General features: G+C 37.1%; 1 protein-coding gene across 4 annotated transcripts in view; it reads left to right on the forward strand.

Annotated features, from left to right (window-relative positions):
- The window catches only part of ATAD2B (ATPase family AAA domain containing 2B), a 166,398-nt gene that overhangs the window by 35,897 nt on the left and 110,079 nt on the right, over positions 1-20,422 (forward strand). For all 4 annotated transcript variants that reach the window (XM_081254850.1, XM_081254848.1, XM_081254849.1 and 1 more), the window contains exons 3-8: positions 4,617-4,666; positions 5,020-5,173; positions 6,411-6,513; positions 8,154-8,262; positions 11,406-11,522; positions 14,534-14,609. In XM_081254850.1, the coding sequence (XP_081110976.1) occupies positions 4,617-4,666; positions 5,020-5,173; positions 6,411-6,513; positions 8,154-8,262; positions 11,406-11,522; positions 14,534-14,609 (609 nt within the window). The remainder of the gene's footprint in view (positions 1-4,616; positions 4,667-5,019; positions 5,174-6,410; positions 6,514-8,153; positions 8,263-11,405; positions 11,523-14,533; positions 14,610-20,422) is intronic.

Below are 20,422 nucleotides of genomic sequence, written 5' to 3' on the forward strand. Positions count from 1 at the left end.
TCTTTTATGTAAATTAATCTTGATCATGTCTTTCATGTAAAAAGGCTTAAAATTTTTTTGAGGGGAGAGAGTTTTGCTTCCATTTAGGTACCTTAGAGTTTGATATTCCTTTAAAAAAATATTAAGTACATTTTGAATAAAAAGCTTAAGAAATAATGAATACTAATAAAATTTACTTTTTTTTTTGGCAGGAGAATAATGTTTAGCAGTTCAAACAATTTAAAAAGTTTTTTGAATTAAACTTTCATCAAGGGATGTGATTAAGTGCTACACTGTTAGAATTAGACTCTTTTAGTGTTTCAGATGACCTGAAAAGAAAATGCCATTTGACCTATCAGATTCAACAAAATTGAATTTTAGGGAAACTTGTAGTTAAAGATATTTTAGATTTTGAGATAGTATAAATACAAAAATCAGGATTTATTTGAAGGCTTGTATTAATTTTTATGTCATGAACCTGAGAATCCTAATTCCTTTATTTTGGTACTCTGAAGTCTTCAGAGTATCTAAGGTAAAATGACTTTCACAAAAATAATTTGTTAAAATACAATTCATTGGAGGAAAATTGAATATAGATGAGAATTAGTATTAGCTATGAAAAATAATGAATCCTAAAGAACTTTATTGACAACCACTATATTCTTTTTTTTAAAACAAGTTACTTACTTACTTACTTCTTTCTTTCTTTAATTTATTTACGGCTGCGTTGGGTCTTCGTCACTGTGTGCGGGGTTTTCTCTAGTTGCAGCGAGTGGGGGCTACTTTTCATTGCGGTGTGTGGGCTTCTCATTGCGGTGGCTTCTCTTGTTGCGGAGCATGGGTTCTAGGTGCACGGGCTTCACTAGTTGTGGCACGCAGGCTCAGTAGTTGTGGCTTGCGGACTCTAGAGCGCAGGCTCAGTAGTTGTGGCTCACGGGCTTAGTTGCTTCACGGCAGGTGGGTTCTTCCTGGACCAGGGCTCAAACCCTTGTCCCTTGCATCAGCAGGCGGATTCTTAACCACTGTGCTACAAGGGAAGTCCCGAAAATTTTGTTTTGTGGTCAGATGATGAGGGAGTAGTGAGGTGAGGCAGAAATGTAATTACCACTGCTGAGGCTCATTAGAATGAAGGCTGGTAGTGGTTAAAGTCTTTCCAAATGATTGATTTTGCTGAATTGAGGTCTAAAATTCTCATAAATCATGGAATGCCTTGGGTTTATGTGGGAAAGGGAGAGTAAGTAATGATTTTTGAGTCTGATATTGCATTTGTAGTATGCTTCACATAATTAAAGATGTGGAAACTTTTAATGTAATAATTATCTAATGCAGAGTGATACTGTCTCCATTTAAGAAATTTAGGATACAGAGATATAGGGAAATATCCCCCACCCACACCCTCCTTTTTATTTAATATCTTTATTGGAGTATAATTGCTTTACAATGGTGTGTTAGTTTCTGCTTTATAACAAAGTGAATCAGCTATACATATACATATATCCCCATGTCTCCTCCCTCTTGTGTCTCCCTCCCTCCCACCCTCCCTATCCCACCCCTCTAGGTGGTCACAAAGCACCAAGCTGATCTTCCTGTGCTATGCGGCTGCTTCCCACTAGCTATCTATTTTACATTTGGTAGTGTATATATGTCCGTGCCACTCTCTCAGTTTGTCCCAGCTTACCATTCCCCTTCCCCCAGTCCTCAAGTCCATTCTCTAGTAGGTCTGCACCTTTATTTCCGTCCTGCCCCTAGGTTCTTCATGACCTTTTTTTTTTTTTTTTTAGATTCCATATGTATGTGTTAGCATACGGTATTTGTTTTTCTCTTTCTGACTTACTTCACTCTGTATGACAGACTGTAGGTCCATCCACCTCACTACAAATGACTCAGTTTCATTTCTTTTTATGGCTGAGTAATATTCCATTGTATATATGCGCCACATCTTCTTTATCCATTCATCTGTCGATGGACACTTAGGTTGCTTCCATGTCCTGGCTACTGTAAATAGAGCTGCAATGAACATTGTGGTACATGGCTCTTTATGAATTATGGTTTTCTCAGGGTATGCCCAGTAGTGGGCTTGCTGGGTCATATGGTAGTTCTATTTTTAGTTTTTTAAGGAACCTCCATACTGTTCTCCATAGTGGCTGTATCAATTTACATTCCCACCAACAGTGCAAGAGGGCTCCCTTTTCTCCACACCCTCTCCAGCATTTATTGTTTGTAGATTTTTTGTTGATGGCCATTCTGACTGGTGTGAGGTGATACCTCATTGTAGTTTTGATTTGCATTTCTCTAATGATTAATGATGTTGAGCATTCTTTCATGTGTTTGTTGACAAACTGTATACCTTCTTTGGAGAAATGTCCATTTAGGTCTTCTGCCTATTTTTGGATTGGGTTGTTTGTTTTTTTTGATATTGAGTTGCATGAGCTGCTTGTATATTTTGGAGATTAATCCTTTGTCTGTTGATTCGTTTGCAAATATTTTCTCCCATTCTGAGAGTTGTCTTTTGGTCTTGTTTATGGTTTCCTTTGCTGTGCAAAAGCTTTGAAGTTTCATTAGGTCCCATTTGTTTATTTTTGTTTTTATTTCCATTTCTCTCGGAGGTGGGTCCAAAAGGATCTTGCTGTGATTTATGTCACAGAGTGTTCTGCCTATGTTTTCCTCTAAGAGTTTTATAGTGTCTGGCCTTACATTTAGGCCTTTAATCCATTTTGAGTTTATTTTTGTCACAGCCCCTTTTAAAAATAAAGGAGACTTCATAATCATAAAGGATTTATTAGAGTTTTAATTTAAGCAGTGAACCCACCTGGTTACATTTTAAGTGATTAGTTTTTGGCAACATTGATTTAAGAGACTTTTTAGGCACCTTTATTATTGTATAGGCAGACCAACCCTTAAAATCCCAATATTCTCTATTTTTATACCCAAGTATTTCATATTCTACCTCCTTTTTCTCCTTTTTATAAAGAGAAATGATAATTGTAAAATGATGACAATAAACTATAATTGGATTGATTGAAGAACAAGTTTTTTTTTCTCCCCCCACCTTAAAATAGATCTTTCATTAGCAATGAAATAAAAGCCAATTAAGCACTGTCTTCTTTTTTTTGTTTTTTTTTTTGCGGTACGCGGGCCTCTCACTGTTGTGGCCTCTGCCGTTGTGGAGCACAGGCTCCGGACGCGCAGGTTCAGTGGCCATGGCTCACGGACCCAGCCACTCCGCGGCATGTGGGATCTTCCCGGACTGGGGTACGAACTCTTTAGAATAATTTAAGTGTGTAAAATTCCAACCATTTGGTCTTACATACAGCTAAAATTCATATGGAGCCAAGACTTGTGAATTAAGTGATTAAACTGAGTTAATGTTATATTGGGTCCAAAGCCAAACTATATTTATTATTTTTCTATGTGGTTTTAAGTGGATTTTAAGAGTGATTCTAGGGAATTCCACATATATAATCTTCTAAGGAATGACCTGTTAACACATCAATTCTATTACTTTATAGTCAAACTCATATACCAGGAGGATTGTGTATTTGTACATAAAGGTGCTAAAAATGAAATACTTTCTAAGAGGTAGTATATTAGAACAAGATGGTTATGTTGTTTTTATGGGGAAAGGAGGGATGGAGTTTTTTATTTTGTGTTTTTGATAGTCTGAAGGCACAGAATAGTTTTTGTTCATACCTTTAGTCGTCCTGTCTGTGACGTTTATTAGACAGGGGCATTTATAATTAATATTTATAACATTTAACATTTATAATTTTACATGAAGAATGCTGGAGTTACCAAAAATGTTAGAATATTTTAGTTAAAAAATGTTGTGCAAACCACATAGATAAGCAGATGACAGTCATATGTACTGTTTTTTGAATGTCCTCTCTCCCCCCTTTTTTAATCTTTGAAAATGATAATTGTTGGATATTTCAAAAAATACACTAGTAAGTTTAAATTGATAGCTCTTTTACTATGTAACAATTTAGTTTTTGGTTTTGAATTTCTAATTATAGTAAGGTGTACTGTGACTTTTTTCATAAGTCTTCATGTTTTAATGACCCTTTAAGTATCTTTCTAGTGACTTAACATTTCTGTTCCTCCACCATAAGGGAGAGTTGTACAATAGATTTTGAGAAATTAGCTAAATTTTCATTTATTAGTTTAGAATGTGTAATATAATACTTTGAGGAAATTATTAAGTTGTGTTGGTGTTCAGATACTTTTTTTGTCTTACAGTTCATCATTTGAATAACTTTGTCATTGTTTGAATTTTATGTTGTCAACAAAAACCAATAGTAAATGTCTGTGACCATTGTTACTTATGGCGTCAGTTAACTTTATGATACATATTAAGCTTAAGCCTTTTCATTGGATTTTAATTTATAGAGTTGAAGACAGTAAGTTCAGTTTGTAATCTGTTATTAAAACTTTTCTTGAAGTAATGAAATGACTTAGCTAGTATATTTTATTAATTGGTATATTATCAGTCTTAGGGTAAAAAAATGTCTTTACTCTTAAAAAAGTAATATTACATTACTGACATTTTAAAGATTAAAATGATTCCACCAGTATTTGCATTTCTTGCTTCTTTAAATGAATGTTGATGTGTTTGCATATTAAATATAATTGTGTTCTAGGTTAACTTCTCAGCCTGGTGCTACATTACCAAACGGACATAGTAGCTTATGTGAGTATTCTGTTATGAAACTGGTTAGTATTGAAATTCTTATAATGTTGTTAAGAGTATTAAAGTGGGGTAAAATAGCGTAGTTTACTAGTATGCTAAGTATACTGTTTGAAGTGACTGGATTTCAGTCATGGTAAATATGTAATTGTTAAACACTGAGAAATCAGTACAACTGAAATAGTTTAAATTATTATGGCAGATTGTAAACAGTTATAGAAATTTTAGATTTTGGATATTAAAGCCATTTAAGAGGTTATAGTAAGCTTTTTATAGTCTTTTAAAAGTAATTTTTGATTTTTTTTCTTTCTTTTTATACTCTATTCTTTGAAATGGAAATTTCTCTCTTCTTGTAGCCCTTCGAAGCCATCCCCTTCGAGGTGAAAAGAAGGGAGATGGGGACCTTTCTTGTATAAATGGTGACATGGAAGTCAGAAAAAGTTGTCGTTCCAGGAAAAACAGATTTGAAAGCGTGAACCAGAGTTTGTTATTTGATCAACTAGTAAATAGGTATGAATGCTTTTGCAGTCAGCAGTTTCATGTAACTGTTGGTTTTTTTAAGCCAGTTATGTTTTCAAAAGTAACTTAAGCACTGACTTAGCAATCAATACAATTATTTAAAAACTTAATTTGAATTAACCACGGTTAGCAATGATTGTCAGTTTCTGGTTACTTTATTAGATTTAATACAATTTATGTGATAGCTCATTTTTCTCATACTTTTTAAAGCTCTTGTGCATAGATAATATAAAAAGTAATTTTATTTTGACCTCACTGCTATAGTCCTTTAATGTTTGCTCATTTAACATTTATGTTTTTCACAATTTTCAAGCAGCATTAAGTTTCATTATTGATATATAGTAGGCATAGTTTTACCTAGTCGAGATTCTGAATTGAAAGTCTTTTGAGACTGCCCATGTTGGATGTAGCCTAGCTGACTGCTCAGTGTCTACATGCAATGAAACTTTATTCTTCTCAGCTAATAAATCATCCTCCTTAATCACTGCAATAGCCTGGAGAAGTGAGGTCAGTGTAATTGCTATTTGAAATGAGAAGAAATTATATTCTATAGTGGTAGTGTCAAAATTAGTTATTATTCGTTAAGTACTTAGATCAGTATCTGGGGTATGTGTGTGTTTAAAACATAAAATGTGCCAATGTTACGATATATTTTGTGGATGTCAGTGTCCTCTAATTTCTAAAAGTATCTATTCAGTTAACCTTATATTAGCTTTAAACTTTTTACAAATCCTTTTTTCTATACAATTTTTAACACCATCTTCAAATAAAAATATTTGAATTATTTTTTTTTCAGTGCCTTAGGTCTGTTAGTCAGTTACTTGTAGTAGCATTATGAATTTAAATATTTGGAGACTTATAAGCAAAGGTCTTATATTTGTAAGTTTTATTATATTAAGGTAGAAGATGTTCTGATTCCATCTTTTTTTTTGGCTGTGCTGCATGGCTTGTGGGATCTTAGTTCCCCATCCAGGGATCGAACCTGGGCCCCAGCAGTGAAAGTGCTGAGTCATACCCACTGGACCACCAGAGAATTCCCTGTTTCCGTCTGTTTTTGAGGCATTATCTTCTGGTGGATGCCAGTTCAGAAACAGATATTAATTGGGATGTTAGGTACAGTTACATATCAGAGATGATTTAATTATGTGTTGACGAAGAGCTGTTTTACATGTATGACAGTGTTTGATTCCACGGTTGTCTAAACCCTAGTTTTATTATATAATTGTAGTACTGCTGAAGCTGTACTACAGGAAATGGACAACATAAACATTAGAAGGAATCGTCGATCAGGAGAAGTAGAACGGCTTCGAATGTGGACAGATACAGAGTTTGTGAGTATATTAACTTTAACAACCTTTGCACATATTTTTTATTTGGACTGAGGAATTGAGAGAGAGAGCAGCATTTGGATTTTCTTGAATTAACAGAATTGTTCCTTCTTTGTTTCCAGTTTAATCTGGGATTTTATTGTTTTCTTTCTTCTTTTATCCTTACCCTGCTTGCCACAACCTTCCCCAAAAGACCCTCTATACTTCTGCAGAGGGTCATCTTAAAATCCACCTCTGATTCTGTCACTTTTCTCATTGGAACCTTTAATGGTCTTTTTTTTTTTTTTTTTTTCTTTTGCGGTACGCGGGCCCCTCACTGTTGTGGCCTCTCCCATTGTGGAGCACAGGCTCCGGACGCGCAGGCTCAGCGGCCATGGCTCACGGGCCCAGCTGCTCCGCGGCATGTGGGATCTTCCCGGACCAGGGCACGAACCCATGTCCCCTGCATCGGCAGGCGGACTCTCAACCACTGCGCCACCAGGGAAGCCCTCTTTTTTTTTTTTTCGGCACTGTGCGGCACGTGGGATCTTAGTTCCCCGACCAGGGATTGAACCCGTGCCCTCTGCATTGGGAGGGCAGAGTCCTAACCACTGGACCAACAGGGAAGTCCCTTTAATGGTTTTTTAATGTGTACTGAATTAATTAAAAACACCTTGACCTTCATCATCTCGTTTCAACTTTATCTTCTCACATACCATTGCCCAAATATAAACACATCATTCTTATTCTCCTATCTTTTACTCCTGTTACTACTTCTGGTTAAGGACTGATGCAATTCTACCTTTGTTTCAAGGCTCATTTCAGATGCTTCCTCCCCTCCTCCCCCAAACACCGCTGGCGGGGCGGATTAATATTTTTGAATTCTAGACTCTTCTGTACCTTTTGCTTGTGGGATCTCAGTTCCCTGACCAGGGATTGAACCCTGGGCACAGCAGTGAAAGCCCAGAATCCTAACCAGTAGGCCACCAGGGAATGCCCATGTACCTTTCTTTATGGCATTAAATTTGTTCTACTTTATTTTATTTTGTTATTATTACTTTTTATAAATTTTATTTATTTATTTATTTTCAGCTGTGTTGAGTCTTTGTTGGGCGTGGGCTTCTCATTGTGGTGGCTTCTCTTGTTGCAGAGCATGGGCTCTAGGCACGCGGGCTTCAGTAGTTGTGGCACGTGGGCTCAGCAGTCGTGGCTCGCGGGATCTGGAGCGCAGGCTCAGTAGTTGTGGTGCACAGGCTTGGTTGCTCCGTGGCATGTGGGATCTTTCTGGACCAGGGCTTGAACCCGTGTCTCCTGCATTGGCAGGCAGATTCTTAACTGCTGCGCCACCAGGGAAACCCTCTACTTTCTTTTATAGTTACCTGTGACCTGACTTGTTTTATCCTACTAGGCTGTAATTTGCTTAAGGGAGAAAGTATGTCCATGGCATTGTAGTTTTACATTTTCAAATATTTTATAAGTTTTATTTGTTTTTCCTCTTGTTTCTTACATGTATTGAATTCAGTAAGGTCCATTTTCATGAATCTTTGCCTTGCAAATAGGTCCTCAGTAAATTTTATTGAATGGTCATGTCCCATTGGGTTAATGATATTTATAGCTGGGAATAAAATTCATGTTAATATTTGACAGATTTCTCTCTTTAAAAGGAAAACATGGATATGTATTCAAGAGTGAAAAGGCGAAGAAAGTCACTGAGAAGAAATAGTTATGGGATACAAAATCATCATGAAGTCTCTACTGAGGGTGAAGAAGAAGGTTTGTAAAAGCACCTTCTGAAATAAATACTACAAAGTTCAGGTGGGAGGGAAGAAAATATGTACAAGTAGTATATGTGTAATGTTGCTGGATGGGTGATTTTTGGCTTTAGAGGTCTATGTTACATAATTTCGAATAATTTTTATTCCATTGGCATTTCTGAGTATTCATTTTCTTCATTTGGAAAAATGCCTTTGCTGTACACTATGCATTGTTATGTAATATATCTTACTAGTAGCTATTGGTAGTCCTTAAGTGACCTAATCTGGTGCAGCATTTGCCATGGGCTGATTTGCTTGTTAGGTGAGGCCTCTTTTGTATTTACGTACGTTCTAACTGGAAGTCTCTGTCCATAGCCACCTTCTTTCCATAGCCTCTAAATCTCGGATTATTTAGGTCTCAAATTTAGTTATGGACAGAGGAGTAGTAAATGGTACAGTTAAGAGAAAGAGAGACAGCCAGTACTAGTGGAGGGAGTTGTACTGCTCTTTTCTGAGGCCAGTCGGGGTTTTGAATTGACGAATCCTGACTGGATTTGTCGGGCTGGAGCTGGGAACAGATGAAAGCACGTTTGCCCCAAGGATTATAAATTGATGACCAGGGCGTCCATAGGATTTAATTCTGTAGGTGTTAACCTTCTTTATTAAAATGGATTTTCAGAAGATTTGGTGTACTGTAAATGCAAGGTAGTTGTATTTCACCAGGGAATCTTATTAGTTCTACTATTTTTGTAGCTTAGATGGAGAAGAATGGGTTTATTTCTCAAATTCTGTAATTAATATATTATTAGCAAGTTTTGAAGAGGTGCTATTTCTAATGAAGGTATTTTATTGAGCAGATATTATTGTTGTTACAGCTAGAACCTCTATATTGCTTCCTTTGGAGAAAATCAGTATAGGTGAGACAGATTTATAATGTGATTTTTGCCTTATCTTTAACTGAACATCTTTGTAGATTTCCCAGAGTAGATTTGCCATGTATAGAATTTCTTCCCATAATAAATAATGCAAGGTTTTTTTTTCAAAAAGTATTTTTTTTGAAGGTTTAAGGAAACTTATTTGGGTGCAAGTGATTTATAGTGTTATTTAGTTAAGTAATACTGTATTTGCTGATTTTCTCTATAACTTAATAATAAACATTTAAAAAAACTTAGAGTAAGATTTCAGATGTCATGAGTAAATTGTAAAGTCCTTTGTATTTTTAGTTTCTTATTTCACTGAGCAAGGCTGACAGTTTTAACATTTTTCCAATGTCTTAATATGATTGTATTATAGTGACAATTCCTGTGGTTAAAAAGTTAATCATAAAGTACATTGCATTTGAGGGCCATAAGCTTGTAAAGTTTCACCCAGACTTTTATTTTAAACTATAAATAGATGTCACATTATAGCTATAGCCAAAGTGCTTTTTTTTTTTTTTTTAATTTATTTTTTTGGGCCACGCCGGGCAGCATGTGGAATCTTAGTTCCCCCACCAGGGATTGAACCTGTGCCCCCTGCACTGGAAGCACAGAGTCTTAACCACTAGACTGCCAGGGAAGTCCCCCAAACCACATTTTTTTTTTTTTTTTGCGGTACGCGGGCCTCTCCCGTTGCGGAGCACAGGCTCCGGACGCGCAGGCTCAGGGGCCATGGCTCACGGGCCTAGCCGCTCCGCGGCATGTGGGATCTTCCTGGACTGGGGCATGAACCCGTGTCCCTTGCATCAGCAGGCGGACTCTCAACCACTGTGCCACCAGGGAAGCCCCCAAACCACATTTTAAAAATAAACTTTTAGAATTTATGTACATTATAATTTACTATTTATTTATTTATTTTAAAATTTATTTTTGGCTGTGTTGCATCTTCGTTGCTGCGCGCGGGCTTTCTGTAGTTGTGGTGAGCGGGGGCTACTCTTTGTTGTGGTGCATAGGCTTCTGATTGTGGTGGCTTCTCCTGTTGTGGAGCATGGGCTCTAGGCATGCTGGCTTCAGTAGTTGTGGCTCGCGGGCTCTAGAGCGCAGGCTCAGTAGTTGTGGCGCACGGTCTCAGTTGCTCCACGGCGTGTGGGATCTTGCCGGACCAGAGATCGAACCTGCGTCCCTGCCCTGGCAGGTGGATTCTTAACCACTGCACCACCAGGGAAGTCCCGTAACTTATTTTTTAAATGTATAGCTAGGTGAATTATCATAAAGTGATCACTCATGTCAAGGCATAAACTATTACCAATACCCCAGAAATCTGCTTTATGCTCTCTCCCAATCCCTGCCTGAATTTTTCTACCAAAATGACTAATCTGAGTTTACCTGTTGTCAACAGGCCTAACAAACCATTATACTGCCAACAAAAATTGCTCTTGCTGTAAGATTAGTAATTATCTTTTAAGCATTTTTTTGAACTATCAAGTAGTATGTGAATATTGACCTTATTCAGTGGTTAATTGGGCATTGAATGAAGTGTGTTGTAATAAAGTTTTGAATCATATTCTATTATTGCTTTGTATGACCAAAAAGGTAATACAAAAAAATTGAAAGGTCATAGGTAAATCAGGAGCTCAAATATGATCATATTTATGTATTTAGCAGAGAACTAATATTTTTAAGAAAGGCATTTTCTTTTACATCTGTCTTTTTTTTAAATTAATTAATTTATTTAATTTGGGCTGCGTTGGGTCTTCGTTGCTGCACGCGGGCTTTCTCTAGTTGTGGTGAGCGGGGGCTACTCTTCATTGTGGTGCACGGGCTTCTCATTGAGGTGGCTTCTCTTATTGTGGAGCATGGGCTCTGGGCTCTAGGCCTGCAGGCTTCAGTAGTTGTGGTGCGAGGGCTCAGTAGTTGTGGCTTGCAGGCTCTAGAGTGCAGGCTCAGTAGTTGTGGCACAGGGGCTTAGTTGCTCTGCAGCATGCAGGATCTCTTCCCGGACCAGGGATTGAACCCGTGTCCCCTCCATTGGCAGGTGGATTCTTAACCACTGTGCCACCAGGGAAGTCCCCATCAGGGTTCATTTTTCATTGTACTGATTTATGCTGTGTCATACAATGTTGAAACTTCTAAAGCTCACTTGTGCAGAAAGAATAAAATTAAAATATAAATATTCAGTTCTAGAGTGGACCAATCTTTGTGGATTAAAACAGTATTTTGTGTGTGTGTGTGTGTGTGAAACTAGAATCTCAAGAGGAAGATGGAGATATTGAGGTTGAAGAGGCAGAAGGAGAAGAAAACGATAGGCCATATAATCTGAGACAAAGAAAAACAGTGGAGCGATACCAAGCACCTCCAATAGGTAAGAGACTCTAACTTATTTCCTTTTTGTAGTAGAGTAGCTTATTCTACTCCACCCCTTAAAAAAATCAGTGTCGCTGAATTTAAAAGAATGAAATCTCTTATAGCAGTTCTTTAGGGCAAGTTTCTCTGTGTTCCAAGTGGTTAAGTATTGATAATTTAGCTAAAGTCAGAAAAGGGCAACTTGTCCAGTAACCTATGTTTGTGTTTTGTTTTTGGGTTTTTTTTTTGAGAAGGAAAAAGTTTTATCTTAATGCTCTTAAATCTAATGACAGGTAATCAGTTCCACAGGTACTGTTTTATTGACTTTCTTCCCAGCTGTTGGGAAATTCCATCACTATTGATTTCCTCCAATTCTTAAAAAATTGAAATAAAATTCACATATCATGAAATTCACCATTTTTGCTGGGTTTTGCTGATTTTTTAATCTGTACAATTTATTGCTTTTTAGTATATTCACAAGGGTGTGCAGTCATCATCACTATCTAATTCCAGGACATTTTATTACTCTTACACTTCCATCCCCACAGCCCTTAGCAATCACTAATGTATTGATACGTTCTGTCTCGATAGCTTTGCCTATATGTGACCTTTTGTGTCTAGCTTCTTTCACTTAGCATAATGTTTTCAAGGAAGAACCTGGATCATTTTATTCAAACTCTTAAGGCTCTGAAGCAGTGATTGATTCTCTGGAATTATTAGAGTTACCTCACAAGAAGCTTGCCCAAGTATGTAGACATTTCTCTACTCCAGTTAGAAATCACTGTCAAAGATAGCCCTGTTAATAATGGGGGAGGTATGTTGGGACAGAAAAAAGATTGTGAGCCATTTTTCTAGTTTTTTTTTTTAAGCGTTATTAAAGAGGTATAATTTATATGTAGTTCACTGCTCTTGCATATATAATATTTCATGTGTACAGTTTGGCAAGTTTGAACTATCTGAGGGATATACCTATGAAACTGTCACCGCACTTAAGGTAATGAACATGTTCATCAACTCTCCCAAATTTCGTTCTGCCTGTTTATAATCTACTCCTAACTTTCTTTTGCCTCCCCACTCCTAACCCTCAGGCAGTGACAGATCTCATCTGCTTTCTGTCACCATAGATTAGTTTACATTTTCTTTAATTTTATATACAGTATATACTCTTTTTTTGGTCTGACTTCTTTCACTCAGTATAATAATTGTAAGACTCGTCCATGTCGTCGACTATAACCGTAGTGTTTTTCTTTTTATTGCTGAGTAGCATTCCATTGTATGGGTATATCACAATTTGTTTATCCATTCATTTGTTGATGGACATTTGGATTGTTGACATTTCTAGTGTCTGGCTATTATAAATAAAGTTGTTATGAACATATGTTTGCAAGTCTTTGTTTGGACATATATTTTCATTTTTCTTATAAACACCTAGGAGTGGAATGGCTGCGTTTTATGATTATGTGTATGTTTAAGTTTCTAAGAAAGTACCAAACTCTTTTCCAAGGTGATTATACTGCTTACATTCTCACTAAGAGTGCATGAGAGTTTCAGTTGCTCCATATTCTTGCCAACGTTTGGTGTGGTCATTTTTTCAAGTTAATTTTAATACATATTTATTGTAGTTTTAATTTACATTTCCCTAATTACTAATGATGTTGAGCATATTTTTATGTGCTGATTTGCCAACATTATCTCTGGTGAAGTATTCAAATCTCTTGTCCATTTTTTCAATTCAACTGTTTGTTTTTTTTTTTTTTTTTTTTTTTTTTTTTTTTTTGCTGTACGTGGGCCTCTCACTGTTGTGGCCTCTCCCGTTGCGGAGCACAGGCTCCGGACGCGCAGGCTCAACGGCCATGGCTCACGGGCCCAACCGCTCCGCGGCATGTGGGATCTTCCCAGACCGGGGCACGAACCCGTGTCCCCTGCATCGGCAGGCGGACTCTCAACCACTGCGCCACCAGGGAAGCCCCAACTGTTTGTTTTTTTATTAGTGAAGTTTTGAGAGTTCCTTATGTACTTCAGATATCAGTCCTTGTGATTTGTAAATAGTTTCTCAGTCTGTAGCTTTTTAAAAAAATTCTCTTAATAGTGTCTTTCAAAGAGAAGAATTTGTAATTTTGATGAATTTCAGTTTATGAAAAAATTTAATTTTTTTTTTTTTTTTGCGGTACGCGGGCCTCCCACTGCTGTGGCCTCTCCCGTTGCGGAGCACAGGCTCCGGACGCGCAGGCTCAGCGGCCATGGCCCACGGGCCCAGCCACTCCGCGGCATGTGGGATCCTCCCGGACCGCGGCACGAACCCGCGTCCCCTGCATCAGCAGGCGGACTCTCAACCACTGCGCCACCAGGGAAGCCCGAAAAAATTTAATTTTTATAAATTTATTTACTTATTTATTTTTGGCTGCTTTGGGTCTTCGTTGCTGTGCACAGGCTTTCTCTAGTTAGCTGCAGAGAGTGGGGGCTACTCTTCATTTGCGGTGCGTGGGCTTCTCATTGCGGTGGCTTCTCTTGTTGCGGAGCACGGGCTCTAGGCACCTGGGCTTCAGTAGTTGTGGCACATGGGCTCAGTAGTTGTGGCTCTCGGGCTCTAGAGTGAAGGCTCAGTAGTTGTGGCACACAAGCTTATTTGCTCCAAGCCATGTGGGATCTTCCCAGACCAGGGATTGAACCCCTGTTCCCTGCAGTGGCAGGTGGGTTCTTAACCACTGTGCCACCAGGGAAGTCGCTTTCAAAAATTTTTTAATGGGTTGTGCTTTGGTGATGTGTCCAAGAAATCTTTGTTTAACCCAAAGTCACAAAGATTTAGCTTAACATTCTTTTTTAGAATGTTTATTTGAAACTTACAGTATTTATCACAAAGTTTTAATTTTTGTTGTGCTTCTTCTAGGCAGCATTTAGAACTTGAAGACATATGACTGGCTTCTGTTCAGAAAGTTAACAGAACTAATTTCTTCTTCTTTAATACATCAGTTTATCGATTTATTATCAGTTATTTCTATGTTGTCTTTTTCTTTTCTTTTTTTCTTTCAGTACCAGCTCATCAAAAAAAGAGGGAAAATACGCTCTTTGATATTCACAGATCTCCAGCAAGAAGGAGTCATATCAGGTATGTTTTGTTAGTTTTTGAAAGGAGGAAATATTTCCATCTATCATTTAGATACCTCCTTTAAGTAATACATAGTATAATGCCTTCCAGTTAGAATATAGGTATTGATGGTGTTAATGACAATGGCAATGAAGAAGTAAATAGCATCTTTCTTTAGTGACTAATAGTTTTTACCCTATATGTGACTGTTATCTTCCTGTTTCAGTTTGCCCAAAGGGGTTTTTGTTTTAACAATTATGTTCCCTAAAGCTGTACAGCTCTCTGGTCTCTTAGCAGAGTTGAATCTGAGAGACTCACATTGCTTTCATTGGGTGCATTGATTCAATTAGTTTTTGCTACTTTTAGTTTCCTTTTGCCCTTTCTTTTAGGTATATATACAAAGGAGGCTTTTTGATTTTGAAATATTATTTTGTCTATTATGTTTTCTGAAAAGGTAATATATTCCCCATGGCTCAAAAATAAAATTAAAAAATAAACATGAAAAGCTTTTTTCTAGCCTCAGTAGCCTCTCACTATCCCATAGAAACATTTTTATTGGTTTGTATATCCTTAAAGAATATGTTCATATATATGTATGTATATATGTGCTAATACATATATTGATTGTTATCCCATCTTTTTACACAAAACATACTGTGCACATTGTCCACACCTTGTATTTTTCACTTGATTTATTTTAACTGTCTTTTCATTTTAGTGAAATTTCACATTTATGTTTATAGTTGTATAACATTACTATGTATAATATAGATATACTGTAATTTTTAAATTAGTTTTTTATTGAGAGTCAGGTTGCTTTCAGTCTTTTGCTATTATAAAATACAATATAATGAATACCCTTGCATAATCATCATTTTACATGTGTGCAACTATATTTGTAGGATAATTTCATAGAAGTGGAATCTCTGAGTTAAAGGGAATATGAAATTTTAATTAATTAATTAATTATTTATTTATTGTTTTGGCGGTTCGTGGGCCTCTCACTGTTGTGGCCTCTCCCATTGCGGAGCACAGGCTCCAGACGCGCAGGCTCAGTGGCCATGGCTCACGGGCCTACCCGCTCCGCGGCATGTGGGATCTTCCCGGACCAGGGCACGAACCCATATCCTCTGCATTGGCAGGCGGACTCTCAACCACTGCGCCAACACGGAAGCCCTGAAATTGTAATTTTGATGACCTTCAATGGTATTGAATCAGTTTGCAGTCCACCCAGCAATGTATCAAAGTGCCAATTTTTCCATATTTCTCCCAGCAAAACATGTTTTCAAACTTTTGGATTTTTGCCAGTCTGAGAATTGAAAATGAAATCTTGGTTTATTTTTATATCTCTTATGAGAGTAATTTTTCATATGTTTAAAAGACATTTACTTTTTTTCTGAAATGTCTCTTTGTAAAGTTTGCCTATTTTTAATAAGTTCTTGCTCTCTTTTTTTGTTTAATAACTATTGCTAATTTTACAAAAATATATGACCATGTGAAGGTTCTTGCTTTTTTATCTATTTTTAGTAGTTCTTTCTTTATATAGCAGAGAGATCAGTCGTTTGTCACGAATTGCCAGTCTTTTTCCTCAGGTCAGAGTTTGTCTTTTAACTTTGCCTTTGGTTGTCTTTACCAGAAAAAAAATTTTTTTTTATGTCATCAAATTTATTAGCCTACTAAGGCTTTTAGATTTTGAATCATAGTTAGAAAAGCCTTCCCAAATCCAGAGTTTTAAGGAAGTTCACCTTTGTTTATTTTTATTTTATTTTTTTTCCATTTAGTATACTGATTTTTTTTAAATTTAATTTTTTTTGGAATATAGTTGATTTACAGTGTTGTGTTAGTTTCAGGTGTACAGCAAAGTGAATCAGTTATGCATATACAACCTTTGTTTATTTTTAATGTTTCATTTTTTACTCTTTAATTTTGATCCATTTGAATTTTATCCTTGTGTGAGATTTGTAGTATGGATCCAACTTTTTTCCCAGGTGGAAAATGGGTTGTCCCAACCTCATTTATTCAATAAGTCTATAATTTCTCCATTGATACCAGTTGCCACATTTATTAGCAAATTATATATAATGTATAAATATTATATTACATAAAAGATGCCCCTGTCCTTTTTTTACCCCCATTATTCCATTCTTCATTCTTATATTTATTCTCAGGTGGTTATTTCTATATGTGAGAACAGTTAATTTCTGTATATTAATTTTGTACCCCACTTCTTTATTGGGAATGCCTCTAGAATGTCCCCATTAAGATTGATGATTAAGAAATATATTTTGTGGTAATGGTATTATATCTTTGAGGGTTGGTGGTTGTTAATAATCTTGCCATTGGGGCTAATAGGATTTTTTGGGTTTTTTGGTTGTTTTTTGTTGGCCACACTGCGCTGCTTGTGGGATTTTATTATAGTTCCCAACCAGATTTGAACCCAGGCCCTCTGCAGTGAAAGTGCGGAGTCCTAGCCACTGGACCGCCAGGGAATTCCTAGGTTTTGTGTTCCAATTAAGGATTTTGTACCTCAACCAGCTTTTGGGCCATTTTTACTTCAGTGTTGAATCTTAGCTTCTGATGATCTTTTTTCTGTACTTAATTTTTCCTGTCAAAGTAATACATAGACTTGGTTCAAATAGCTAGTAGACTAGGTTTAATAAAAGTAATATTCCCCAACCCACTTTTCCTCACCTTCAATCTTATTGTCATTTAGCAATCAATTTAAACATTTCTGCTTTTGGTTATTTTGATAGCTATTTCCATATACTATATAAATGACATTCTATTTCTTGTCTTTTGATTTCTTCCTCAGCCTTATACAGTTGTAACACTAACCTCAGTTCTCTTTGGTCACAGGAAATTTGAATCATTATACTTGAATCTCCATTTTTGTTTCATTAACTATAGACAGTATCTTTTGACTCCTCACTTTTAAGATTAGGATCTTAATATCCACTCTCTCCACTTCACTCCTTCTACATTTTTATATTGCCAAGACCGATAACATTTATAGTTTGTTCTGGGACAGTTATTAAGCCTCACTTGATTTATTTCTAGATTAATTCTAAGAGTTGAAAACCAATGAATAGTTTTTACATTTCTATGAGTAATGACAGTGTTTTTCATCATAGAGCTATACAGAGTGCTAGAGTTAAATATCCTCTGTGGATTTTATTACTATCTCTGGCCACTTAATGGAATTAAGTTTATTCTTTCATTCAACAAGTATGTGTTGTATATCTTCGGTACGCACCAAATATCATTCAAGGCATTGGATATTCAGAAGTTAAAAATGTAAAAATTCCTGTTCTCTTGGAGCTTACATTCTACTAGAGGGAGATAAACTAATGGATACATAAACATATTGTGTCAGATGGTGACAAATGCTTGGAAAAAGATAGTGGGGTGAAGGGGAACATAGAGTTCAAAGGGATAGGAATGGGGGCGATTGTATCACCTTCTGCACAGCCTACATGTTCCTTCAGGGACAGGAATGTGTGGGGCTTCTTGAAGTGATTCATGTAAATGGAGAAAAAGGACCCAATGAGATCTCCTGATAGTCTCAGTAAAGGTGATGATTTCAAGAGTTCTCTTTTTAAAAAAAAAAAAAAAAAAAAGTATATATATATTTATTTATTTAGCTGTGCTGGGTCTTAATTGAGGCATGTGGGATCTTTAGTTGCAGCATGCAGGATCGTAGTTCTGGCATGTAGGATCTAGTTCCCTGACCAGAATTCTGGCCCTCTGCATTGGGAATTCGGAGTCTTAACCAGTGGACCACCAGGGAAGTCCCAATAATTCTCCTTTTTAACATTCAAGTAGTCTCAAGTTTTCCAAGCTTCTGAACATACCAAAGCATTCATATTTTTTTTGTCAGATGACATCTCTCCTAATGTCATCTTTCTGTTCCACTTTGGGGGGATACTGTTTTAGACCTGCAGGAAAGTGACTGCTGTAGGACTTAAGATTGCTTTCATGGTTTGGATCCACCACTTACTAGCTCTGATGTCTTTCTCCTTTTTGCTTTACTGTTTCATTTTGCAGGAATATAATCTCAACTAAATTACTCGGAAAGAATGTGTGGAAGTCAACTTTGCATCTTTGAAAATGTCTTTTATTTTCATAATTCCCAGTAGTTTTGTGAGTTAAGAGAATTGTAGATCCAAATAGGTTTCCTCTAAACCCTTAAAGTTCTTGCTTCACCGTACTCCATGACATTGTTGTTGTTGAGAATTCAGTCTGGTTTAATATCTTGTTTCTTTGTAGGTGCACATAAATATATATATATATATATATATATGTGTATATATATATTTTTTTGTTTGTTTGTTCTTTTTTTTTTTTTTTTTTTTTTGCGGTACGCGGGCCTCTCACTGTTGTGGCCTCTCCCGTTGCGGAGCACAGGCTCCGGATGTGCAGGCTCAGTGGCCATGGCTCATGGGCCCAGCCGCTCTGTGGCATGTGGGATCCTCCCGGATCAGGGCACGAACCCGTGTCCCCTGCATCGGCAGGCGGACTCTCAACCACTGCGCCACCAGGGAAGCCCTGTTTGTTCATTTTTTTGAGCCTCTTGCTCTAGGACCTATTGGTTTGGATTTTTTTTTTTTTTAACTCTGGGATATTTTCTTGTATTATTATTATTATTTTTTTTTGCGGTACGTGGGCCTCTCACTGTTGTGGCCTCTCCCGTTGCGGAGCACAGGCTCCGGATGTGCAGGCTCAGTGGCCATGGCTCATGGGCCCAGCCGCTCTGTGGCATGTGGGATCCTCCCGGATCAGGGCACGAACCCGTGTCCCCTGCATTGGCAGGCGGACTCCCAACCACTGCGCCACCAGGGAAGCCCCCTCTTGTATTATTTTTTGTTACGTTTCTTCTCTTCATTTTTTCCCCTTATCTGCTTAATAACTACTGTTATGTTAGTCCAACATTGGACATTGGTCCTCTGTGGCACTTGCCTTTTCTCTCATTTTTCTTTGTCTTTTTTGCGCTCCCCTTTTTTTTTCCTGAGAGATTTTATTCTTGTTATCTTCCATCCTTGCAATTTTATTTAGGCAAATATTTTAAAAAGTTTTTGGATAGCTTTCTTGTTCTCTGATTTTTCATAGCATTCTGTTTTTATTTCATATTATCTTGAGTCTCTTCCATGATATTTTTGGTAAACATTTGTTGTGAAAACACATAATAAAATAAAAAACATAATTAGCTCGCAAATAGTTACATATCCAAAGGACGGTTTCTTATCTAGTAAAAACTATGCTCTAGCCACAAAGGACTGGAATAGCATTACTGATGTCTCACTTAGCTTATGTTTTTTTTTTTTGCGGTACACAGTCCTCTCAATGTTGTGGCCTCTTCAGTTGAGGCACACAGGCTCCAGACACTCAGGCTCAGTGGCCGTGGCTCATGGGCCCAGCCACTCCGCGGCATGTGGGATCGTCCCGGGCCAGGGCACGAACCCGTGTCCCCTGCATTGGCAGGCAGACTCTCAACCACTGTGCCACCAGGGAAGCCCTCACTTAGCTTTTTTTAAAAAAAAAGCTTTATTAAGATCCACATCATATAATTCAGCTTTTTTTTTTTTTTTGGTATATTCACAGATAACTGTGGAACTGTTGCCATAGACAATTTTAAATACTGTTTCATCTGCTTAGCAAGAAACCTGTTCTCTTTAACTCTAACCTTCCTACCACTACTTCTACGCTCTAAGTCCTAAGCAACCACTAATCTTTCTTTCCTCATAGGTTTGCCTTTTCTGGGCATTTTGTAAAAATGAGAATATAATATGTGGTCTTTGTGACTGGCTTCTTTCAGTTTACATGTTTTCTAGGTTCAT

The sequence above is a fragment of the Mesoplodon bidens genome, assembly GCF_964165515.1.
Source record: "Mesoplodon bidens genome assembly, chromosome: 14".
NCBI classification, from domain to species: Eukaryota; Metazoa; Chordata; class Mammalia; order Artiodactyla; family Ziphiidae; genus Mesoplodon; species Mesoplodon bidens.